The sequence below is a fragment of the Diabrotica virgifera genome, chromosome 5 (genome assembly GCF_917563875.1).
Source record: "Diabrotica virgifera virgifera chromosome 5, PGI_DIABVI_V3a".
In the NCBI taxonomy this organism is placed as follows: domain Eukaryota; kingdom Metazoa; phylum Arthropoda; class Insecta; order Coleoptera; family Chrysomelidae; genus Diabrotica; species Diabrotica virgifera.
Genome location: NC_065447.1, coordinates 117,417 through 143,984, shown reverse-complemented (window position 1 = coordinate 143,984; position 26,568 = coordinate 117,417). Strand labels below are relative to the sequence as shown.

General features: G+C 31.9%; 2 protein-coding genes across 3 annotated transcripts in view; one reads left to right on the top strand and one right to left on the bottom strand.

Moving 5' to 3' along the window:
• Nucleotides 1-11,435, bottom strand: part of LOC114333874 (transmembrane protein 120 homolog) — a 35,161-nt gene extending 23,726 nt beyond the window's left edge. For both annotated transcript variants that reach the window (XM_028283871.2, XM_028283879.2), the window contains exons 1-4: nt 11,197-11,435; nt 4,469-4,587; nt 3,785-3,952; nt 1,552-1,720 (exon numbers count right to left, since the gene is read on the bottom strand). In XM_028283871.2, coding sequence (XP_028139672.1) covers nt 1,552-1,720; nt 3,785-3,952; nt 4,469-4,587; nt 11,197-11,256 — 516 coding nt within the window. In that variant the 5' untranslated portion in view covers nt 11,257-11,435. The remainder of the gene's footprint in view (nt 1-1,551; nt 1,721-3,784; nt 3,953-4,468; nt 4,588-11,196) is intronic.
• Nucleotides 11,436-19,205: 7,770 nt separating this feature from the next.
• Nucleotides 19,206-19,694, top strand: LOC114333888 (cytochrome b-c1 complex subunit 10). Its single transcript, XM_028283889.2, has 2 exons — nt 19,206-19,409; nt 19,468-19,694. Exons 1-2 carry the CDS (start codon nt 19,327-19,329, stop codon nt 19,583-19,585), a joined length of 201 nt encoding a protein of 66 aa, XP_028139690.1. The 5' UTR covers nt 19,206-19,326; the 3' UTR covers nt 19,586-19,694.
• Nucleotides 19,695-26,568: the final 6,874 nt, after the last annotated feature.

Here is a 26,568-nt window from a genome sequence, read left to right as displayed (position 1 = left end):
GGTAGACTTAAATGTTTTCAGCATCATTATCTACTTGATCTAAACAAAGGTTTTCTTCTAAGTCTTGTTGGATTTCATTGAATTTTGTACAGTTTAGGCACATTATTTTTCTTAGGGGTCTGCTTTTAAGGATATGGTTTTTGGACTAATTCTATATAAAAACAAGCTGAAAATGCGAGCATTATCATAACGAAAACTTTGTTTATTTACGTATTTTAATTCATAATATGGAAAATTGCTATTATGAAAAGTTGTTTAGAATTAAAAATTATGTTTTAATGTGCAATTATATCATTCTAATTTAAATGTTGTGAACTATAAAGGTACTTTACTCTTGATCGAAATTCATATTTTTTATATACATCGTATAAAATTAATAAAATTTGATATATGATAGTTGCATCACAAATCTTAGACCATGAAGAGCTTTTTATGAAAAATAACTTTTCTTCGTAAAATTAAAAATAAAAGACTTATAAATGAAAATGTTGGTATCCATAATTTGAGAAAAGTCTTCAAATATTTTTTTCCATTAGAAGGATGTAATTGCACATATCAGACCATAATTTTTTATTAGAAACAACATTTCATATAGTCGGTTTGCTAAACTCAGACACAACTGGCTAGTGATTTTAGTCAGTAATTTTACCAATTTGGCAAAAACAAAATAATTACTAAATAGTGAATAATTACTAAATAATTAGTAATCTTGCCAACTTTGGCAAAATTGGCAAAAAACAAAAAAGTTACCTACTAAAACTAAAATCACTAGCCAGTTGTGTCTGAGTTTAGCGAACCGACTATAATAACAATTTTAATTTCATAACAAATGGAACAGTCCATTTATCATTAGGTACTCCCATTTAAGGGGAGGTCGTATACTCGTATAAACCTTTTTAAAATTGTTAATAAATTACTGCTTTCAAAATATACTCAAATTGTATTTTTGAACATCGTATTTATTTTATATAATAATTAAATTCACTATCAAATGTCATTGATATTTTATTAATACTTTATTTAAAATTTCGTTTGACATTCACGAAGCGTCAAACTCAAATAATGTAAATATCCTATGCTTTGCTTAACAAATTCAGATTAAAAAACTAGCCTATTTACTAAATAGCAACGATTTCAGCTGACGTTTAGTGTGACGGAAGAAAATAAAAGGATTGTGACGTCACATTTTAGACTTTGAGGTCGATTATCTCGAAGACGGTTAGAGATATCGAAATGCCGTTTTCAGATTTGGATTCAGAAGACAAAACTACATAAGAATCCATCGATAAATCTGCTCTAAGTATTGTAGGAGCGGCAACGCAATAACACACAGATTTTGCGAAATTATAAACGAAAAGTTTTCGTTGAAAACAAGGTTTAAAATTTTACTTTTCGTGAATAAAAAACCAAATATCTTCACAGAAAGTGTTTGAATGAAATTCTATATGAAAAAACATAACCAAATTGGTTTTTTACTACCAAAAGGTCTACTTAACGTGTACAGTAATGTCACAAACAAATTTGCAGTATTAAAGATAAATTATATCTTACCTTAAGTATACTTTCTCTAATTGTGAGTGTGCAGTAATACCAAACTAACAAAAATATGTAACTTAATTCTAATGGTCGAAATCTGACGATAAAATTCAGTAGTGCCATTACTATTCCAATTATACTCAAAATTAGCTTAAACTTTTCATATTCATCCTTATATTTAAACCTAAAATGAAAAGAGTATACATAAAAATAGATACGAGTATTGCCATAAAAAAGTGTATGTACTTCTATAGTACGGTTTGGCGTTTTTGTGTATTTAGTCTACATTTTCAGAAAACGTAACTTTAAATAGGTATAAACACCTTGAAAATAAAAATAATGACAAATTTAGCACCTAACCAGAACATCAATATTGGTGGAAAAGAAATAAAACTAGTACATAAATATAAACATCTAGGACTCATGAACTGAAGAGAAGAATTGGTCTTGTGTGGGCAGCATATGAAAAATTGAGAGACACTTTTAAAAGTGAGCTGCTCACATGCCTGAAGAGAAAAGTATTTGACCAATGCGTCCTTCCAGTGTTGACATATGGAGCAGAAACACTTACTTTAACAAAAGCCTCGGCTACCAAACTGAAAGTCACACAGATAAGAATGGAGCGATCCATTTTCAGAACAACTAACCCTGTGATATAAAATAAAAAAAGAATGTATGTGTACGCACGTAAGAAGTTATACTTCTACTACATATTATGTGATTTTTAAGGCAATACCAAAAATTTTAAAAAATAAAAGAATAAAACGTACACAAACACATTGAAAAATACCACAAAGAAAAAATTATTTCTGAACGATAATAATTGTTGGCAAAAATTTTAAATACGCATTTTCTGAAAAAAAAAATTATATAACAAATATACTTACAATCATAAAATGCATAAAAAAATAAAAAAAATAAAAACTTGCATCGGGAATCGAACCCGTGACTTTCGGGGCGCTCTGATTCGTAATCGAAGCCTAGACTCACTCGTCCAATTCCACATTATTTGTCATGTGGAAAAATAGGGTAACTGAACGTTTTACTGTTTGACAGTTGTTTTGAATATAATTAGATTATGTAGTTTAAATTTTGTGGAAGAAAATATTAAAATATAACAAAACAGTAAGAAAACAATATATGAGATGAAGATTGGTAGAACTTTTGTTGGTAATCAAATTAAGTATGTAAATCAAAGCATTACATACCTACTAGATAAATAAATCTACGCCAAAAAATCATGATTTAAAAATAAAAATCGGACCTAATTTGGGATTTCTCTCTAAAATCCCCATTCTTGAGAAAATAAATGTACAGTAGAGCGTCGATTATCCGAACGTCGATCAACCGAACGACCGCTTATTCGAACTATCGACTCCCGCGTCCCGCACTCGAATACCGAGCAAGCGTTAGTAATTGACGCTTAAAATATCTTCAATTTTCTTCAATATTGTATCCAAAAATAATTATGTTGTTGCAAAGACTGCACTTTTTTGTTTAGTTGCTAGTTGTCATTATCACGATATAAATAAATATGTAGGTATATAAATATGTATCAATATATTGTAGTTCGATTATCCGAACAAATCGGTTTTCCGAACACCTATGTCCCCCAATTAGTTCGGATAATCGACGCTCTACTGTATTTCAACCTAATCCAAATGTATAATTACAATATGATTATAATAAAAACTACTTACCAAATTAGAATGAGTTTTCCTTGTCCAAAATAGTCCAAAAGTCCAAAAATATAGGTATATGAAAACTATTTAAAAAGGCAGTATAACTATTAACTAACTTTTGTTTGTTGTTTATTTTCACACAAATTTTAAAACGCAACAACCATAAATAATCAAACTACAGCTGTACCACAGCCGCCATATTGAATAATTTTAAAGTTATAATGCGCATGCGCCGGGATCATAGGTTTTAACATATAAAAATTCACCCTCATATCGCCGGTAAAGAAGTATAACTTCAAAAAAATAAGATCAAGAGAAGAATCAAGGTGAGTGATGTCATCAAAATTATGACAAGATGTATTGGAATGGACACCAAGGAAAGACAATAGAAGCGTTGATCGACCACCTACATGATGGACTGACGATTTAAGAAGGCTAAATAAGAACTGGATGAGAGCTGCGCAAAATAGACTGGGTTGGAAATACGAGGAAGAGGCCTATGTTCAGCAGTGGACTTTTGAGGCTGGATAATAAGGTGTACTAATCTAAAAAATATTTTTACTTACTTTTCATCCCTATCTAGTATAGAAACATTAACATTTCCTAAAATAATTTTTAAATAAGTTCCATTTGGTTTTGGTAAAGTTTGCTCAATGTCATAAAGTTGTGCCTTTCGTTTCATTATGTTGAATTTCAATTCAGCAATTTTAGAATCATCTTCTTTATTTTTTAATCTGAAATAAAAGATCATCAATAATTGAGCAATAAGAAAAAAGAAACAACCCAGATACAAAATTCACTATTAAAATAATAGTAAATAATTATCTAAAACTGAAACTTTTCTTATTGGAACCCTTTTTTGGTAACATCCTTAATCTCTGACTTTTACCATTTATAAGGCAAGAGACAATAAATAAAGAAAGCGAAAAGGACTCTACAATGTCAGTCACATTTCTTTTTCATTTGTCTAGGAAAAAAGGCCTGAAAGAAAGTTCCCAAAATCTCAGTCAAGATAAAAGCGAAAAAGACAGTTAATGTTTCCTTTCGATTCAGAGGCAATACACAATCTCCAGACAGCTGTTTCTGTCTTAGACGTCCTCAGTGGAGCTGCGTGCACACCTCTGAATCAAAACGAAACCAAAAATCCAGTTTTATCCACAAAAATAATTTAAAATCCACTTTTAGGACGCTGTAGCAACATCTCTTAAAGAAAAGAGAAAAGTTTAGCAATAATTAATGCAAATACTCACTCTCTGAGAGATTTGGTGAGGACTCCAATCCTGTATCTCTGATGTGCAATGTGGTTGAGACATTTTTTTTGAACACTTGTTAATTCATTCAATTGTTGAAGATATGCTTTGTTATCTACCTAAAAGGGAAAACATGTATAAATGTTTTTTTTTTTATTGTAACATTAACTTTACTTTGCAACAAATAATTGAAAAAGCTCTAGTCAAAAATGAAGAAATCTATTTAGCATTCTTAGATATGAAAAAGGCGTTTGATATGGTGGACAGAGCAGGAATCTGGAAGAGCCTAGAGAACAAGAATGTAGATGAAGAACTGTTGAAGGTGGTATGTAGTCTGTATGAAAATACAAAATAACCAAATAAGAACAAGAAACAAAACTTCAAAAATCTTCAAAAATAACGATGGAGTCAGACAGGGTGGTGTATTGAGTCCATTATTGTTTATAAGCGTTATGGACGAAGTAATAAAAGCTTGCTGGCCAAAAACAAAAAAATATATTGCAGGATACAGAAATATGCAAGTAGTCAAAGTAGAAGCATGTGTATTTGCAGATGATATAGTGCTTATAGCAAAAACAGAAAAAGACATTCAAAAGAACATGACAATGTAGACAGAAGTATTAAAACCATACAACTTAAGAGTAAACACCGAGAAAACTAAAGTGATGGTAGTAACAAAAAACAACACAAAAATAAACATTGACATTGAAGGTAATATAATCGAATAAATAGAAGCATTCAAGTACTTAGGGGTAAGTTTGAATAACAAAGAAGAAGACAGTTTGAGATTCTAGAAGAAAGAAGGAAGACATGGAGTGAGGCGAAGGAATTCCAGACATCACGACAATTCCAGAACTGTATGTAGAGCTTGAAGAAAATGCGGAAGAAATAGGGCTAACCATCAACGAAGATAAAACTAAAGCTCTAATATAAACAAGGAAACAACGAAACTTGCAGAATTTGGTAATAGACAACGCTAATATTGAAGTAGTAAAAACAGCTCACATACCTAGGTGTACAGATAACTTAGGATGGCAACGAGGACGAGGAAGTACGGAAACAAATAATGCTTGCTAACAAAGCATACTTCTCTCCTTTGCACGTGTTTGGATCCAAAGACACCTATAGGGAAGTAAAGTTTAGAATATATAAAACCATCATACAACCAATAGCAACATATGGGATAAAAACATGGATCATAACTGAAAAGACAATAAATCTTATTAATGCCAATTAATACTTTAAAAACAAAGATATTAAGGAGGATATTGGGACCCATATACGACAATGGTTTGTGGAGAATAACCCAAGTTGCACCGAACGGGTTTATTAAGTCTTTTAAGGATGCTTTAAAACTATAGAATAAAACTAAAATTAAAACCAATTGGTTTTTAAGTAAATCTTAAGGTTGCAATAAAACCGCTTTCAGCATAAAAGGGCCCTCACTGAAAGAGGTCAATAAAACCAAAAATAAAAACCTTCTCAAAACTTTGTTTTCTTAAGTAACTGGTTTTAAAACTGCTGTGAAGAGGCTTTTAAAACCATGTTAAAAGACACTTTAAGTGCAGGCAGTTTTATAGCAAACTTAAAAAGGTTTCTTAAATGGAGACTTTTAAAGACAGTTTACCATATTAAATGATTCTTTAAACCTATGTACTCCATATAGGCCAACAAATTTCTACATGTGTTTTGATAGGTAGATACGTATTTGTAACCATAAAATAATAAAATGTACTTGGTTATTTCGGACTGTTAAGGTAGAAGACGCACCCAACTTGATTGATACTATTAACAAAAATAGGTCTAAATAACTCACGCGCCCTAAGATTTCTGACTTTTGGCGATTAAAAAATAATAATAATAAAACAATTTAAATCCGAAAAATATTAATTCGAAAGAAAAATAATTTTATCTACAATTTTAATGTTTTAATGTTAAAATAAATCGAATTTATGTCTTTAAGTCGCTTATTTATAATTTTTATGTAAGCCTTATATTGTAATCTACCATGGCTTTCAGCATCTCCAGAAAGCAAGATGGCCGAAAACCAAATACAACTATTTAGTCTATCGACAGAGAATTGTTAGGATCAAATGGTTTTATTTTTTACCTTTCCAAGAGCATATATCCTAGATAAAAGCAAGGTTGCCTTGGAATTAAAACCATTTAGTTTTAATGCTGCCCTGTCAATAATGCCACTGGGTTTTAATGTGAATCTAACCTTAAAATCGAGGCGTCTTAGTGCTGTGTGTTGTATTCTTTGAAAAATAAGCCATAATGACCAGTTCGTTTATATTTTAAATACTGACGACTTATTTCTTCCATACTAACTGTACTTCCACTTTTTACAACACACTACACCAGTAGTCACCAATTAGCGGACCGTGGTCCGCATCCGGACCGTGGGCTAGTTTTGTGCGGACCGCCATTAAATTCAGAATAAGTATACCTAGTGTTTGACAATTTTGAAAATGTTTGGCCATGAAATTGTGTACTAGGTTTGGCTCAACTTATGTGTGCGAAGCTGCTTTATCAAGAATGAACTTTATTAAAAATCGGTACAGATCTCAGCTAACAGATGAATATCTCAACTCCCTAATGAGAATCAGTTGCACTACACTCACTCCAAACTTCAGACAGGTTGTACATAACAAAAATGTCATTTTTCTCTCTGATGATTTAATTTTGTACAGAGTTTTTTCCCTTATTGTTATACTTACTATAATCATTCATTTTGAATTTAAGTACACTGTAATATAAAATTGTCGTGTGCATTTTTTTATATTCATTTTCTCCCTCATATGTTAAGTGGGAGTACTTTTCAGCTGTGCATTTAATTAAAATAATTTTCAGATTTAATAAGTTTGCAACAAACAGCTTGCATTGAAACTAATGTAGAAAAGATAACATGTTAATTACCATTTTGTACTATGATTATTTATTTTCAATTCCTCAGTTTCAATAACTGGATTACTGGATTTAAAGAACTTAATAACTATGTACAAAACTGAAGATGTCAAAAAACTTCATTAGCATTCAAAATATAAATTCCTAACTTTTAAAATATTCTCCGTAACAATTTACAATACTGCTATGTTCAAAATAACATCAGAACAATACACAATGAATTTATATTTTATTTACTGTACCAGGAAAGCTGTAAGTCTACAATGACCAAAAAATAATCAGCTATTATTAGTTTTCCTTTTAGACTAAGAGCCGCTATAGGTGAAATTTCTTAATCATTTTAGGCACGATGGGACCCTATAACTTAAATAGTAGAACCTAAAAGAAAACGTTTCAACACTGTGCCGTCACTTTTCAGTGGCACATGCGTCGACAGTGGCGCATCAAACTTTCCACTTATGGACGGGATAAATAAATTAAAAGTTAACAGAACTTACTAACAGAATTAATTTTTTTTAATTTTTTTAAGTTCTATGTGATTAACGCATAGGATTCATCGTGATTTTAACCCACCGCCCCCTTCCCCCTGCCCCCACCATCAAAAACTTCATTTTTCGTTTTTATTTTTTTTGGTGGGATGCAATCAATTTTAAAATTTCAAAAAATTCACACGCATTGTTGAGGCTTTTATAAAACATGCTTATTTTTTATAGACCCATAGGTAGAGTGTACATAACCTCAAAAAATTAAAAGAAATTTTATTTTTTTAAAAAGCGTATAACTTTTTTTGAGGAATAGTTGCCGATCTAATTTTTTCTTAATTTTGTGTGTTTTATCAAACACTATATTTTAAATTTTTTTCAGATTTTTCCGTAAGTCTCCCCACCTTCAAAAATCCGAAAAACTGTTTTTTGGGGGGTTTTGGGGGATTTTCCCTGTTTTATAGACTTCATAATATATCAAATCAATTTTGTTTTCATAGGTTATATGTAACTTGAAGTAACTGAGCTCTTTAGAATATTTAAAAAACAGAAAAACACGTTCAAACCCCCCCAAAACCCCCATAAAAAACAGTTTTTTGGATTTTTGAAGGTGACCGACGTTACAGAAAAATCTGAAAAAAATTAGAAATATAGTGTTTGATAAAATACACAAGACTAAGAAAAAATTAGATCTGCAGCTATCCCCAAAAAAAAGTTATACACTTTTTTTCAAAAAAAAAAAATTTTAAAATTTTTTTGAGGTTATGTACACTCAACCTAGAGGTCTATAAAAAATAGATGTGTTTTATAAAACCCTTAACTATGCGTGTAAATTTTTTGAAATTTTAAAATTGATTGCATCCCACCAAAAAAAAAAATCGAAACATAAAGTTTTTGATGGTGGGGGTAGGGAGAAGGGGGTGGTGGGTTAAAATTACGATGAATCTTATGTCTTAATCACATAAAACTTAAAAAAATGAAAAAAATTTAATTCTGGTAATTAGGGAGGGTATTTTTTAATTTATGTATCCCGTCCATAAGTGGAAAGTTTGATGCGCCACTGTAGACGCATGTGCCACTGAAAAGTGACGGCACAGTGTTCAAACGTTTTCTTTTAGATTCTACTATTTAAGTTATAGGGTCCCGTCGTGCCTAAAATGATTAAGAATTTTCACCTATAGTGGCTCTTAGTCTATTTCATATTAGTAAATATGTGAGGCCACATTCGCATGAAAAATGTTTCTGATTTGACTTCTTTGTGGATTCCTGTTCAAATATGTCCCCTTTAAACAAATAAAAAGGGTGCTGGGCGAAAAAAAATTTTAAGCAAATTCAAAATTACCTTTTTGCCCCGAAAGATGTATTTTTAGGTTACTTGGGCAATTTTAAACAAAAATGGTCTCGTCATATTTCTGAAAAGTTGATAGTTTTCGAGTTATAAGCGATTTAAAACCTGAAAAATGCGAAAATACGCATTTTTGATGATTGAAAACGCTTAAGTTTCGATAAAATGAGAGATCTTTTTTAAGATGATTCAAAAATGCTTAAAACATATTTTCAGGGGCAAAAAAGGTAATCTTTTGAATTTGTTAAAAAAGATTGTGAAACAATTTCTGCCCAAAAATTTCGCCCGGCAGCCTTCTGACTTGTTTATAGGGGATATTTTTTAACAAGAATCGACAAAGAAACCGAATCAGAACAACCAGACACCGGCAGCATTAACTCCGGACCCCGGAAGTGTCCTGGGTTTTCGAAACGGACCCCCAGGGAAACTAATTGGTGACCCCTGCACTACGTACTACACCACTCACTTTAAAACAAATGGCCGACCATTTTGGACATGACCGAAGAGAGGATGAGTTTAATTTTATTGTTTCTAACAAGAAGCATACTTTAGTCTTTACGATAACCAAATTGATTCAGTTAAGAGCGTTTGGTTTTAATATAGACTAATATTTGCTTTTAAGAAAGCAACTTTAAAGAAAACTAAAAAAATAGTTTAAAGGCATATGATTTACTGACATAATAGTCTTGAGATCAAGTAGTTTTAGTAATAGGTTTTATTAGTCATATTAGGAGAATCTTTAAAACTGCAATAAAACTAAATGGTCACAAACTAGAATCTAATAAAACCAAATAGTCGGAAAGTTCTTCATAAAACTGATTCGTTTTAAAGTTAACTGAGGATAAACCATTTTAAAACTACAATTAGACAAATTATCTATACCCTATTCCACGAACATACGCCTATTTTGGATTACTTCGACAACGAATATTTTATTGTGCAAAATAAGAAGAATGAAAGTAAATTGAAAATTACATTGATGTTTATTGGACTAATTATTAGCGCCATTTACTTTCGTACTTCTTATGTTGCACAGTAAAATATTCGTTGTCGAATTAATCCAAAACAGGTGTATGTTCGTGGAATGGCCCATATTAAGGTTAATTAGTCTTATTTGATACTCATATTAGATAAATCTAGTGACATGCTTAACAGTTTTAAAGTTCTGGCAGTATATCTACAAGGTAACTTTAAAACCATTATCTTCTTATTTACGATAATAAAACCTTTATAAACCTTAAATAAAACTAAAATGTTTTTATTGTGCTACTTGGGAAGGTTCAACCACTAGTTGTATCAATCAATATTACAAAGACTGTCTATAGCAAATTATACAAAAATACAAAGATTGTGCAGAGCAAGTCATGTTATAAGAATGTATAATGACAGAACACCTGGTAGAACGCTTAGCAGAACTATGGTGGGACGTTGGCCAATAGGAAGACCACGGAACAGGGGAATAGATGAAGTGAGAACCTATAGCAAAGAAATATTGAGGATAGATAACTAGAGGAGAGCAGCCAAGTAAGCCAAGGACAGAGATACTTAGGCAGGTGCTGGGGAAGGTCATGGACCGATTTGAGCTGTAGCGCACTAGCACTAAGAGAGAGAGCACAAACAACTTTTCAATGTAGTTTTGATCTGGTTGCCTCTACCTTTGATATTTTAGATGATTCTCTTAAGATATGTGTCAAAAATTAGCCTTGTAAACAAATAATTCACTTGCCACTCATCAAAGGCTTACAATTTTCTCATTGCACTGTAAAAATAGATTTAATTAATGCTAAAACGTACAGATCACTGATTTTAAAACAAATAAGGACATCCGGCACACAACTTGAGCTTCAAACTTCATTTTCATTGTCAGCTAATGAGCATATTAACTTGGAAATGCAATACAATAACAACACTTAGCATATATGTGTAATTAGTTCCATTATTGCCAAAGTATCATTGATAACAGTGCATAAAAATTAATTTAACCTGTTACTAACCTCTAGCTGTTTGAAATCTGCTCCAAGTTCGTCCCACTCTTCAACAACTTGGTCTAACATCGTACAATAACTTATTTTAGTCTACCAGATCTTTTTGCTACTAAATGCTATAATAATAGGCGTCTAACACTAGGTAAATTCAGAAAAAGTTTGAAATTTGGTTTCCAATATTTCTATTTTACCCTTCATACGTTTCTGCACATTGATGGTTTCATTGACACTGACTGACAGTAATGACAGTAATTATGGGTAATAAATTAGTAATGACATTGAGAAAACGTTGCCAGTCTTTGGACGCAGTTTCTACATTATTACAAAAAACATTTTACAGGATTTAGTACGTCTAAAATTATCCTATATGTTTTAAAAGCAAGCATAAAATTCTTAAAATACCAAACTTTAGCTCTTTTTAAAGCTCATTTAAAAGACAAATCACAGATTGTCATAGCCCCATAAATAGGCAACCAGTGATGCTACATCGCCGCAAATGAAATTTTTCTAATCCATAATTTGAATAATTTGGGAATTGTGAAATACTTTTGATTTTTGAATAGTATTTAACTAAAACTTTAATATTTCCTAGGGATTTTTCTTATATAAGGAGAAATATTCAATAATATGTCATTGAATACCAGTTGTTTTCCTTTACAAAAGTGCATGGAACAGGCATCTCTAACATTTTTTTCAAAAATATAAAACCACAGTTATAATTAATAACTTTCATAAAACAGAAAATTGTTAGTTTAAGATAAGAAAATTAAATTAAAAGAACAAAGATGAATTGAAAACTTTCCCCAAATTACATCGTTTTTATTGTAAATTAATTTCGGCAACACGGTAAATCTAAATTCAAAACCAAAGAAAGCTGGCTGTGACATTCTGCGCATGTGCGTTGTTTGAAAATTTAAGGACAAAAAATTATCTCGAAGAAAGGAATTCATTTTGCGTTTTTAGGACGCTTTTAGTTTCTAGTTTATCAGAAATTACATAAAATAATTTGTGATGAGTGCCAAGGAATGAAAAATATTTGATTTGGTAAGGGAAATATTTTGTATAAATTAGATAAAAGTTTAGCAATGATTGTAGTAATATTTAAACAATGTATTGTTTCAACAATTTCAAAAGAACGCCAACTTTTCGCTCATAATCTATGGGTTTGTAGCTTATATTATTTGCTCAATTAAGCTTCTTTATTCGTTTTTAACTTCTAATTTTGTGTTTCTGAGTCTTTTTCTTCCTTTTCTACATGGAAGATTGTCAATTTCTTGAACGATTGCTCTCAAATATCTGTTTTTATCTTTGTAGATTTGGTATTCTTACATAATGGCCAAAGCAAGCGTCCTAGATCTCGATAATATGAGTTATATTGTCTTTTTGCTTCTCAATAAATCATCAAATTGTTCATAGATGCAAAAATGGGTTTATATAAACAAATTGAAAGATTTTATGTGAATTTATGTACCTACCCCTATGTTAATTTTTCGTATACTTGTGAATTTCTTCGCGTTTTCTAATGATAGCGTTCATATTTAAACACAGCAAAAGATTCACATAATAATTTTAACTCTTTTTTCAGTGACTATTTCGGGGAAGCCGATGTGCAGTAGCGTCGCTATATTTTTTTGTTAGCGTCGGATTGTAAGTGTTCGCCGGTAATACGAAATCTTCGGTGTGACAGAAGAAACTGGTGCCAATGAAGGAGGAGATGGTTCATAAAGAAGATAAAATATTACAAATCAGGTGAGTTCAAAATTCAGAGTACATACCTGGGTTTGGTTTTACAGTTTCTGGTGTGACTTGACTGTTTCCACTATCTCTATCTACACTAAGCATCAAAATTAACGCACCACCTTAAAGTGGAACATTTTTGATGTCTCTTATTTCCTAAACCTGATGTCCAATTTGAGTGATTCTTTTATAGTATATTATAGCTTTACTCTTCAAAAATATCGATGTACATAATAATATTATTGCTAAAGAGGTAGTGTCATTGTATACCGGGTGTAACAATGATAGTGTCGTGAGTTTTCCTCAAAGTTTGGAACACCTTGTAGAATATTCTAGTGTATATAAAATATCGAAATTAAAACTCAACTATATATTCTTAACATTTTGCTTTTTGATTCATTCGATTATGTTAGATAATAAAAAAGTTAGGTACTTTAACAACTAACAATGTTATTCATCAATACAGGGTGTTTCTAAATAAGTGCGACAAACTTTAAGAGGTTATTCTGTATGAAAAAATAATGACCGTTTGCTTTATAAACATTTGTCCGCAAATGCCTTTTTTCCGAGACACGGGATGTTGAATTTTTTCTTGCAAATTGACGATTTATTTATTGCTCTAAAACTGGTTTAGATATGCAAATGAAATTTGGTAGGTATTAAGAGGTAGTTATTGCGTATTTTTTAACATATTAAAAATGAAAAAATAAAAATTAAAAATTTTATATTCACTATTGGCGTGCATACGGGTATAAACGTTTTAGATACATCCCGTATGCACGCCAATGGTGAATAAAAAATTCTTACTTGTATGACAAAAAATGCGCAATCACTACCTCTTAAAACCTACTAAATTTCATTTGCATATCTCAACCGGTTTTAGAGCAATAAGTCAATCGTCAGTTTGTAAGAAAAAATTCAACATCCCGTATCTCGGAAACGAAGCATTTGTGGACATAATGTTTATAAAGCAAACGGTCATTATTTTTTCATGGAGAACTACCCCTTAAATTTTTGTCGCACTTATTTAGAAACATCTTGTATTGATGAATAACATGGCTAGTTGTTAAAGTATCTAACTTTTTTATTATCCCACATAAGCGAATGAATCAAAAAGCAAAATGTTAAGAAAGCCTAAGCCCGGCCGCACATCAAAGAAACATGAAACGTAAATTACGTTTCATGGAAATAAACCACTGCTAAACAAATATATATCCGGCCATTTATGAGACTCTCCGAAAATAAAAATGTGTCATGAGCATGAATCACACTCGTTTCATTAGTAGGCGGACTTTGAGATTTTTTTAGCAGTGTTTTCTTTTCATGAAACATGTTTTTCGTTTCATGTTTCATGTTTTTCGTTTCATGTTTCTTTGGTGTGCGGCTTGGCTTAGGCTATAGTTGGGTTTTAATGTCAATATTTTATACAGGGTGTCTAGAAACTCTACCGACAAACGAAGACAGGAGATTCCTCGTATAATTTTAAGACATTTTAACCTAACTCATCTAGTCCGAAAATGCTTCCTAAGGGAGCTAGAGCTCTTTGAAGATGGCGTCTTGTAATTAGTTTTTCTTAAATATCTCGAGAACGCTTCTATTTAGAAAAACCAAAATTGGTATGCATATTTATCTTCCAGAGTTAAATCGATATCCATTGTGAATTTCTAGTACCGGTCATAGGCGTCCGTTTTAGGTAGGGCAACGGTTATTTTATCGCATAACTTTTTTGTTTTTAACTTTTAAGCATTTTTGATACTGGAATATTGTATTATGAGATATTCTAGTACTATAAGGTACTATTGATTAAAGTCGGTAGGACACACCGTTTTCTAGAAAAATCGATTTGAAAATTTTTCGTTTTTTGAATTTGAAAAAAAAAATTCAAAAATTTTAAAAAAACGGTGTATTTTACCAAATTATAGCAAGAGTATTACTAGAATACCTCACAATTTAATAATCTAAAGTTAAAAATTCTTAAAAATTAAATATAAAAAAAGTTATGCGATAAAATAACCCTTGACCTACCCAAAACGGACGCATATGACCGGTACTAGAAATTCGCAATTAATGAAATCGATTCGTCTCTGGAATATAAATAAACGTACCAGTTTTCGTTTTTCTAAATGTTTTTTGAATTTTTTTTTTTGGAAATTCAAAAAACGAAAAATTTTCAAATTGATTTTTCTAGAAAACAGTGTGTTCTACCGACTTACAGCAAGAGTACCTTTTAGTACTAGCATACCTCATATTTTAATAATCCAGTATTAAAAATGCTTAAAAGTTAAAGACATAAAAGTTATGCGATATAATAACCGTTGCCCTACCCAAAACGGACGCCTATGACCGGTACTAGAAATTTACAATAAATGTAATCGATTTATCTCTGAAAGATAAATACGCGCACCAATTTTCATTTTTCTAAATAAAAGCGTTCTGGAGTTATTTAAGAAAAACTAATTACAAGATGCCATCTTCAAAGAGCTCTAGCTCCCTTAGGAAGCATTTTCGGACTAGAAGAATTGGGTTAAAATGTCTTAAATTTATCTGAGGAATCTCTTGTCTTCGTTTGTCGGTAGAGTTTTTGGACACCCTGTATACGCTAGCTAGAATATTTCACAGGGTGTTCCAAACTTTGAGGAAAAAACACACTATCATTGTTACACCCGGTATACAGTGACACTTGCCTCTTTAGCAATAATATTATTACATCAATATTCCTGAAGAATAAAGCTATAATATACTAAAAAAATCACTCAAATCATACAACAGGTTTAGGAAATACGAGACATCAAAAATGTCCCATTTTCAAGGTGGTGCGTTAATTTTGATGCTTAGTGTATTTTCTAGCTATCTTCGAACCTTAATCTATCTATCTTTGGACATAGGCCTCCCTTTTTCTTTTCTAGTGGTTTCTGTCCAGAGTCCAGTGTTGTGGTCATCCATCTGGTTCCGGCATGCTTTATTTTGAGGTCGTCGCTCCATCTCATCTGAGGTCTTCCTCTTCCTCTCTTGTGTGTTCCCATGGTCGCCATATAGTAATAACTTTGTTCCACCTTTCGTCTGCTTGTTGGATGGTATGACCTGCAAATTTCCATTTGAGATTTGCCACCTGTTCCTTAACGTTTCCATTACTTTTTTCTATTCTTCTCTCTCTTGAATTGTCCTTATAATTTTAACTTCCATACTCTTTAAGTCTTTTTCCACTTGTTGTCTCCATCCTCTAAACGGGTTGCTCCCCTCTCTTCTCATTATGTGTCCATACCCATACCATCTAATTCTCTGTATTTTTATTGATCTAACTACATTCTCTTAACCTATCCATTCTTGTATTTCGTGATTCATCCATTGTCTTGCATTCTCTTCTTTTTCCTCTGTGGTCCCAGAATTTTTCTCATTATCTTCCTCTCAAAAACTCGTAGTTGTTCTTCTTCTCTTGCTGTTAATTTAACTGTCCCTGAAGCATATTGGTCTTTGTTGTCCCTGAAGCATAAGTTGTTTTATAGATTTTCATTTTTGTGTTTGGGCTTATTTACCTTTTTATCTCTAAACATTTTTTATTTCTGTGAAATATGCTTTATATGCCGCTTGCATTCTTCTCTTAATATTTATACTTTCATTTCTTCTGTTGACTTCTTCTTGTTAAAGTACCCTCTCCCCTCTCCTCAATGGAGATTGGCTACTAATACACTTGCAAACTCTTCTCTGTCTCCAGCTGTTCAAAATTTAGCCCTGTACATTGTCGGATATTTCTAGTCCTCTCTTTCCGTAGATCTTTCCTTTCACTATTTGGTACCTTACTTATTAATTCTCAGTATATGTACGTGGCCTAGGTAGATATGATGTTTTTCTAACTTTCATTGCGTTGAAAGTTAGTCTCCTCGATCATTACGTGTCCCAGATATTGTAACTGTCCTATTTTTATGCTATTATTTCGTATTCGTTGACCATTTCTTGCAAACAGAATATTCCAAGTATTCTTCTGTAACACCACATTTCAAATGACTGTAGCTTATTTATCTGTCCTTGCTTCAATGTCCAGTTTTGAAGTACATATTGCAGTATCGAAAACACTTACCATCTCATGAGCTCTTACACTCAGTTCTAATTTATTTTTTGCACGATTGATCATTTTTGACTGTTTACCTTGACAGATTTCACGTCAGTAGGTGACATTTACTAGCAACTCGACGGTAAGTAATCCAACTCGACGGTAAGTACTCCAACTCGACGGTAAGTAATTCACTTACCGTCGAGTTAAAAAATCTCTTAATTTTAATTTATTTTTTGAAAGAATAAAGAAAACTTTTTTGAAAGAATAAAGAAAACTAACGAATTATTTATTAATATTGAGACTTACGGTACAATTTGTTAAATTATTTAATGAAATCCCACTTGTTTGGGCTGTGGTTTCACTTCTAACAGAAACTCCTGCAGAATCGCATACATATTAGTAGTATTACTAGTATTGCACAATATTTTTTCGGCAAAATCTATTTTATTTTGAAGAGAATCCTCTACATAGCTTTCTGCCACTGTCGATGAACGAAATATGCCAATAGAGTTTTTTCTTCGATTCTTACTTGCCTTCGCACCATTTTTTAAAACTTTGGTAGGTATTTTGATAACGGATTTTGGATTTTTCGGGAATAATTGCGGAACACCCTTTTTCCCAAGCCCGTTCAATTTCTTCAAATTCACTTTCGCTCATATTTTAATTTATAATAATCAAAATTGTACTTAAAATTATTGACAACTAAATAAAAACTCAATTCTCCATTGTTGTTATGCACCCTAGTTACTACCTAAAAACCAAAGTATCTATCTTGATAAAATGAATGAAACTAATCAATATGACGAAAATGTTTAATTTTATCATTTATAATGGTATCAATCGTGCAAAAAACGTTATAAGCATGTCGAACGTTAAGGGTAACCGATCTCAGACAATAATTGGAGTCGTCGCTCCGCTCCTCCTCCAAACAATTGTCTTCGATCGGTATAAAACCCTTACCGTTCTCCATACTTAATATACTATTTTAGTTAATTATGTTTTTATTTTCACAAACGCATTTTTTCCCATTTCTATATTGGCCCTTATTTTTGTTGTTTCCAGTGTTGTTTTGTTGTTTGTTGTTTTAATAATATATTTATCAGGTATATTATTATGTACCTATATTTTGTTGTAATTTTATTAATGAGTTTGTTTTTATTTCAGGTAAGTCAATCATTTCAAATTTCTTTAAACTTAAGCGCTACATTCGAGAGAACAGGACTGGCGCCATCTAGTGGTAACTTAGGGAGAAAATCATCTAATTAAATGTAAGTAAGTGATTTTTGTTCCCTGTTTGAATTATTAAAAATTTTTATATAACAAATAAAAACGTGTAGGTATAGGGTCAATTTTGTTTTACATATTTTGAATTATATTATTACTTACACGTTTTATATTATTATGAGTTTCGAATAATCTTTATTTGCATCTTCACTGGTGTCAATTGATCGTGAATGTAAAACATTGACAAGTTAATTAATTTTTGAAGGTGTTTGAGCAAATTTGAATGTAAGTAACTCTTTTTTGAAGTATTGTGCGCTCCATGGTGCGCAACATTCTACGGTAGTCCCACATTTCAAATGCCATTATACGCTTTGAAAAAGCTTTTTTGATGGTCCATGTGTGTCTGCATTGGTTTTTTCTTACTAGTGCTTGAAATGGTTTCATAGGTGGTATATTTATGTTTTTTCTACTATATCTTCTGCCGCTTTGAATGTTAGCATATACATACACCTACCTGTATAATGTACATGTTTGCTTGTTTAGCATCTAGGTTATTTTGATTATTCGATCATAAGTATTTTTATGTACATTTATTTTGCTCAATGCAAAGTATACTTAGGCAACTCACATTTACCCTCTTAAAAAAAAATTCATTCTAGATATAAAAACAAAGTTTATAAGTGTTATTTTTCAAGCACCTATTCAACAAAGTATTTTATTTATTATTATTAATCTTAAAATTGCTAAATTTGTATCTTAAGAACACATTTTCTGTTTCCTAAAAAACATTATTTTTTTTAACTCTGTTAGATAACCTCTAGGTCTAGGTTTGTTAATACCTTGAAGTTTGTTGCTCGTTTCTACATTTTGCCAAACTAAACCATGACTAATTTCAAATAGTTTTGTTGGGTTCTAATTTTTTTTCTTAAAAAACCTTTTTCGATTTTCGCCGATTTAAAGGTTCACAATCTGGCAACGTTGAAATTTTGTCATGTCATTTTTCTACTGTCACTGCTGTCACTGTCACTAGTGTCACGTGTCACTTAACTTACTTTTTGATAGATTTAGAGCTCACTGCTGAATTCAGTGATTTTAAAATTAGCTAGAAAACAAAAAATTAATTTACCATGTCTGGGGTTCGAGCAGTCACAAAATTAGCCACTACTCCAGGCCCCATTGGAAAGAAACACATAGAAATAGCCCAACAATGGTAAGCCATAATAATCATCATACTTGCATTCAGTTATATAACAGTAACCTTTTTTAAGGATCGGATCTGCAGCAGCCTTTGGTGCAGTAGCTGGTGTTACCTTATGCTATGTCACTGACTGGAGGGTCATTGTCGATTATATTCCTTATTACAATGGCAAATTCAAAGAACAATAAGCTAGTGATTGTGTACCAACGAGATGTTCCAGGGAGTTCAGTAATAGATAAATATTTATTGAAATAAATAAGTTCTTGTAGATACGTGCCATTATACGTTTTATTTGTATATCCTTTTCTTTTTTACTTAACTGGACAATAAGTTTTCATTTTCATGGTTCTAACCTAAATCAATATATTTTTGGTGTTATGTGAGTTGCATATATCTGGCGCAACTTTGATTTGTGATTGAAACTATAAAAAAATTGAATTGTATAAAGGCAGGTATCCATTATGTTGGTACTCCGTGTAACTGCTCCACATAGTGGATATGTTGATGCTCTTGGAGCGGCGCTCACCCTCAGCAATCCAATCGGTGGCGGTTTATATGTAGAGGAGCGCATGCCATATCCATTGGAGCAGTTATACAGAGCACCAACGTAATGGATATGTGCCTTAACACGTTCCATGCGGATGGCATACAAGTGGGCCACATGATGCCTTCACCAATGTGTGGACGGCATGCATGTATGCCATTGATTATATATGTGTATTTGGACCTTTCACTCTTGTTAGAGTATAGGTCGCTCAAATACTATGAGCTCTTTTAATCCATTTCACGTGGTGGATTAGTCCACAGTTTCCTTTAGGTTGTCGTTCATAGGTTGTGATGTTTTTTTGCCTTCTCTACTATCTTCTTCCACTCACTCCGGTCCTGAATCTTTTCTCTCCAGTTTGAAATTTCCATCTTTGATATATCGTCTAGCAGTTGGTCTTCCCATCTTATTTTTGGTCTTCCTATTGGTCTATTTGTTACTGGTCTCCAGTTCATTATCTTCCTGATCAGTTCTTCTACCCCTCTTCTTTGTGTGTGCCCAAACCATCTGAGCCTTTATGCTTTAATAAATTTTACTATATCTTCTCCTTCAGTTATATTTATTATTTCATGGTTCATCAGCTTTCTATATTCCCATGTTTCTGTCTTCACTGGGCAATGTATTCTTCTCAAAATTTCTCTCTTAATTATTTTTAACTTTTCTTCGTCTTTTATCGTAAGGCACATTACTTCTGCTCCATAGGCTATCACTGGTCTAATTGCTGCTGTATATATTTTTGATTTTATTTTTTTTGCTTAAGTTTTTGTCTTGCGTAGTCGGTGATATTTCCAATATACTCTATTACCTGCTTTAATTCTCTCGTTTATCTCTATACTCCTTCCGTTTTTGCCGTCCACCATCACCCCCAGGTATTTGAAGCAATCTACTCTCTGGGATGTATTTTCACCTATATTTCTGTTATTCTGTTTACATTGTCTCTTGTGCTTATAAGGTATTTTGTTTTATTCTAATTGATTATTAATCCTCTCGTCTTTGCTTCTCTTACCAGGGCTAAAAGTGCCTCTTCTAGTCTTTTTTATCTCGTACTACCAGTCCTAGGTCATCCGCATATCCTATGATCTGTGTTGAGCTTTTAATAATTGTCTTTTTCAGGTCTGTGTCCCTAATTACTCCTTATAGAGTGATATTAAATAGTGTTGTTGGCAGACTGTCTCCTTGTCTTACCCCAAGTTCTATTTTGATGTCGTTTGTATCTCCGTCATTTGTTTTAACTTTTGCTGTTGAGTCTTTCATTGTCATTCTAGTTAGTCTTATTAATTCTGCTGGTATCTCTATTTTTTTCATTTCCTTTTCCTATTGTTGATCTTCCTTTTCTAAAGCCCTGTTGGTATGGTCCTATAATTTTTTCTGTGTATTGATTTAGTCGGTTTCTTATTGTGGTCAATATCTTATACATTGTATTTGGTAGCATATTTGCTCTGTAGTTGCAGCACTTAGTTGGATCTCCTTTCTTAAATATTGGTACGATATGTCCGTTTTTCCATTCTATGGGCATGCTTTCGTCCTTCCAAATTGTAACCATTAACTTGTGCATTCGCTTCGTGAGCTCCTCTCCTCCGTTGATGATCAGTTCATTGTTGATTTCATCTGGCCCTGGCGTTTTGTTTATTTTTAATTGTTTTAGTACCTCCATGAATTCCTGATAAGTAGGTGCGCCTTCCTCTTCATCCCTGTTATCTCTTATATCCTCATCCTCTGAATCTGCCTTGTTGTTTTTGTATAGGTCCGTGAAATGTTTTTCTCAATCTTTTTTGTTTATTTTTGTGACAGCTTTTTTGGTGCTGTATTGTTGTTTTATGAATTCGAACAATTTCTTGTTGTCTTTATTATTCGTTTCTAATTCTTGCATTTGTTCAGAGATCCATGTGTTCTTATTTCTTCTAAAGAGTTTCAATGCTTCTTGTTTTTCTTTTCTATATTGGTCCAGTTGTTCCTGTTCGGCACTCTGTAGCCATATGCCATTGTTTATACACATTTTTAATGTGTTTTTTTTGTCCATTCAGAGTATAAGTCTTAGGATCAGACATCCACACACAATGTGTTAATATTCTCAAAATCAGTTGATTATACATATAGCGAAAAAGAATTGAACTAGCATTAAGATATAAAACAGATTTTTTTAAAATTTATTATTTGATTAGCAATCAGAATTAAAATAATATTCTCCTAAATATTCACCTCAAACTACTGCTTAATGCCTTTTGCTGAAACGATGGTTTTTGTTATTTCATTGCCTAACTTTGTTTGCACCTGTGTTTCTTTATACAGTCTTTATGTTATATTCACAAATTTCTCTCTTTCCACAGAGTTGTTTCCTGCGCACATTATAGTATGCTTTCTCCAAGTCACTGTCTTATGTTTCAATATTTTTCTCTTTGTTCTTTTCTATCACTTGTCTCATGATGAATATATTATCTAGACATGATCTGGCTTTTCGGAATCCGGCTTGTTCTTCCCCATAATGGTCCATGTGCTGTGCTATTTTTTCTTTTGTAACTGTGGAAAACATTTTTGCTATTGAAGGCATTACCTATCTATATAAATAGATATTAATTTGTTGACCTTTTGTCACCTTTTTTGAAAATAGAGAATAATATGTTTGATAGATTCCATTGATCTGGAATTTCCACGATTCAATTTTATTGAACGACACTGGTATATAAGATAGGATAGGATCCTTTCACCCCCATTGTCCAGCAGCTCCGTTTTCGTGTTCCCTGGTCGTGGTGCTTTGTTCTTTTTGGCTTTCTTTATCTTTACTGCTCTAGTTATATTTTTTTCTTTAATTTCTGGTTCGTCCGTTATTATTGTCACAAGGTCTTGGGAGATATAGATACTCCAGTCGATTCTCCTGTAATAGTTTGTGTAATGGTTTGGCCACTCCTTTGATGTAATTATCTGTATGATATTTTTACTTTCTTTATTACTTCTGATGTTTTTTATTTTTGTCCATGCTTCTGTTGATCTATTATACCTTATAGTGTTGTGTATGTCTCTGCACATTTACTCTTAGAGGTAACACAGACGGGGCGGCGTACGTCGACTGAACCCCCGCTGAGATGTCGAAAGCGACGCATCCCTTACTATACTTTGATGCAGTAACACACACCAGAGGCTCTTATTAGTATTCGTTCTTCTCAAGCCATATTCTTTGCTTCATTTGTTGTCTGAGGATAACATATTCCTCTCGTGTACCTAAGGTTCTGTCATTTAGTAATTTATGAAATGTATCCTTGTTTCCTTTTAATGATATATTCTAGGTCATTACTGTATTTTTCCAAATATTTTTTCTTGTGTTGTTTAATACCCAGTACTTCGTTTGACGGGATGTTTGTCTTTTCCTTTAAGTGTTGATACAATTCTGTTGGGGCCTATTCTTTTGCAGTTCTGTATCTTATTCTGTAGCATATTCTGATCTAGTGTTCGAATAGTAAATATTTGTTGTAGAAGTTCTACTTTATATCACATAAGTATTTGCGATTTTTACATCTCCTCATCTCTCTAGGTCTAGATGTCTTTTTGTCGTCTTTCCATACACAGGGTGTAACAAAAATGCAGGTCATAATTTAAATCACATATTCTGGGACCAAAAATAGTTCGAATGAACCTTACTTACCTTAGTACAAATATGCACATAAAAAAAGTTACAACCCTTTGAAGTTACAAAATGAAAATCGATTTTTTCCAATATATCAAAAAGTATTAGATATTTTTTTTTATTGAAAATCGACATGTGTATTCTTATGGTAGGGACATCTCAAAAAAATAATAACAGTGAAATTTGTACAACCCATAAAAATTTTATGGGAGTTTTGTTCCCTTAAACTCTCCCAAACTTTTGTGTATGTTCCAATTAAATTATTACTGCGGTACGATTAGTTAAACACAATGTTTTTAAAACTATTTTGCCTTTTAGTATTTTTTCGATATGCCAGTTTTTATCGAGATACGGCTTCTTTTTTAATATGTTTACGGTACATTCCATGTCAAATCACTCAGGCAAAAATTTTTGGATCTCCGATTTGTCTGAAAATTGGTATATAGCTTCTACGGGACGTAAAAATAAGATATTTAAGGTCAAAAAATCTTCTTCTTTTTTTCTCAAAATGTCATTTTATGCGATTTTACAGTGATTTGGTGTTTATTTAAACAAATTTGCATTTTCTGTCGTAAAGTATCAATGAAAAACATAATATTTTAATAAAAAGGACTCAAAAATGTCATAATATGGCATTATAACAAGTTATTTTGAATCAAAACAAGTTTTTGATCAAATTTTATAGTGTAAAAAACGTTAAAATACCGTTTTTTACATTTTCCTCCATTCCCAAAATACATCATCATCGATTTGGCTGAAAATTTGCCCACAGATATCCAAAAGATAGAACTTTAGTGGTTAGAAGGATTTGAATTATATTACAATACCAAAAAAGTTACATGCAGTAATATCAGACTCAAAAGTATATATTAGTCCAGTCGGGATAGCATTTGACCTTGAATGCCGAGCTGCCCAAAATTTTATTTTTCTGATCTTTAAGGGAGTCAATAGTAGCCTAAATTTAAAATCACGAATGAATTCCTCCGTTACGTTAGCCGCCATCTTGATTTTAAAGGAGAACCTGTTTGGCTCAATATCTCCGCCATTTTTAACTTTTCGACAAAAATGGTAGGAACTGAAATTGTTCCAAATAAATCGTATTTACAATTATTACAATTTCTTTTTAACAATTTTTGTCCTGAGGTCGATATTTTCGAGTTAATTTTACTTACAGTAGACGCCTATATTTTTGACTATATTATTGCATGTAACTTTTTTGGTATTGTAATATAATTCAAATCCTTCTCACCACTTAAAGTCCTATGTTTTGTCTATCTGTGGTCAAATTTTCAGCCAAATCGATTATGATGTATTTTGGGAATGGAGAGAAATGTAAAGACGGTATTTTAACGTTTTCTACACTATAAAATTTGATCAAAAGCTTGTTTTGAATCAAAGTAACTTGTTGTAACGCCATATAATGACATTTTGAGTCCTTTCTATTAAAATATTATGTTTTTCATTGATACTTTACGATAGAAAATGCAAATTTGTATAAATAAACACCAAATCAAAATCGCATAAAATAACATTTTGAGAAAAAAAGAAGAAGAAGATTATTTGACCTTAAATATCTTATTTGTACGTCCCGCAGAAGCTATATACCAATTTTCAGACAAATCGGAGGTCCAAAATTTTTTTTGCTCCAAAATTGAGTGATTTGAAATGGAATGACCCTTACATAAAAATTGTATCATGGGGGTTTTGTTCCCTTAAACGCTCCAAATGTTTGTGTACGTTCCAATTAAATTATTATTCTGGTACCATTAGTTAAACACGATGTATATAAAATTTTTTGCCTCTTAGTATTTTTTTAATAAAAATGGTCTTTTATCGAGATACAGTAAAACCTCGATATAACGGACCTCTATTTAACGGACTTCGGATATAACGGACAAAAAATCCGGTCAAATGTAAAAAAATTAAAAACGTAAATTAAAAAAATATTATAAATACTTAACTCTGCCCATACCAAGATACATTGCATAACAACGGGGTCCCCGTGGATCCCAAACGCTATATTTTACAAAGAAATTCAATAAACTTTTTATTATAGCATAATGAGGACACATTTCTAAATAGTCTGATTTATTTTATACCTATTTTTATATAACGGACTTTCGGCTTTAACGGACACCCCGTCCCCCCAATTAGTCCGTTATATCGAGGTTTTACTGTATTAATATGTTTCAAAATATACCTAAAAAAATGTAAATTCACAATAAATTCTGTATTATTACCAGGGCCTCGATTTTTGACCCTTCGCTTCGTTATCGAACGCATTCGCTATCTACACTACAAACACTAAACAAATACGAAACGAATCCGTTCGATAACGAAGCGAAGGGTCAAAAATCGAGGCCCAGGTCTCTATAATCTTAGGGTTTGCTCACTACGGAGAGCAATGGATTGTATCTTCGCTCCGACCCTTGCTCCCTGGTATTTATATTCGTGAATTCTCGCATTTAAAATACATATACAATACATAGGATACAATCCATTGCTCTCCGTAGTGAGCACAACTTTACTTACCATGTAAAAATTTGTGTTGGATTTTACAAATGCTCAAAATATCTCGATAAAAATGACTTATCGAAAAATTACAAAGAGAGAAAAAAGTTTTAAAAACAATTTTTTTTGACTGATGGTACCACAATAATAATTTAATTGGAACGTACACAAATATTTGGAGGGATTAAGGGAACAAACCTCCCATAAACTTTTTTATGGGGTGCACAAATTTCACTTTTATTTTTTTTAAGATGTTCCTGCCATAAGAATGCCACATGTCCATTTTCAATAAAAAATCTCTAACAGTTTTCAATATATCGGAAAAAAATTATTTTTATTTTGTAACTTCAAGGGGCTATAACTTTTTTTGTGTGCACATTTGTACTAAGGTAAGTTATGTTCAATCGAACTATTTTTTGTCCCAGAATATGTGATTGAATTTATGACCTGTATTTTTGTTACACCCTGTATATGAATTTCCCTTCTGCTAATTAGTG

Bases quoted from the DNA above. Each gene is read 5' to 3' on its own strand.
- LOC114333888 (XM_028283889.2), top strand. From the start codon at position 19,327: ATGTCTGGGGTTCGAGCAGTCACAAAATTAGCCACTACTCCAGGCCCC. The intron at 19,410-19,467 runs GTAAGCCATAAT...ACCTTTTTTAAG, and splicing joins ATAGAAATAGCCCAACAATG to GATCGGATCTGCAGCAGCCT.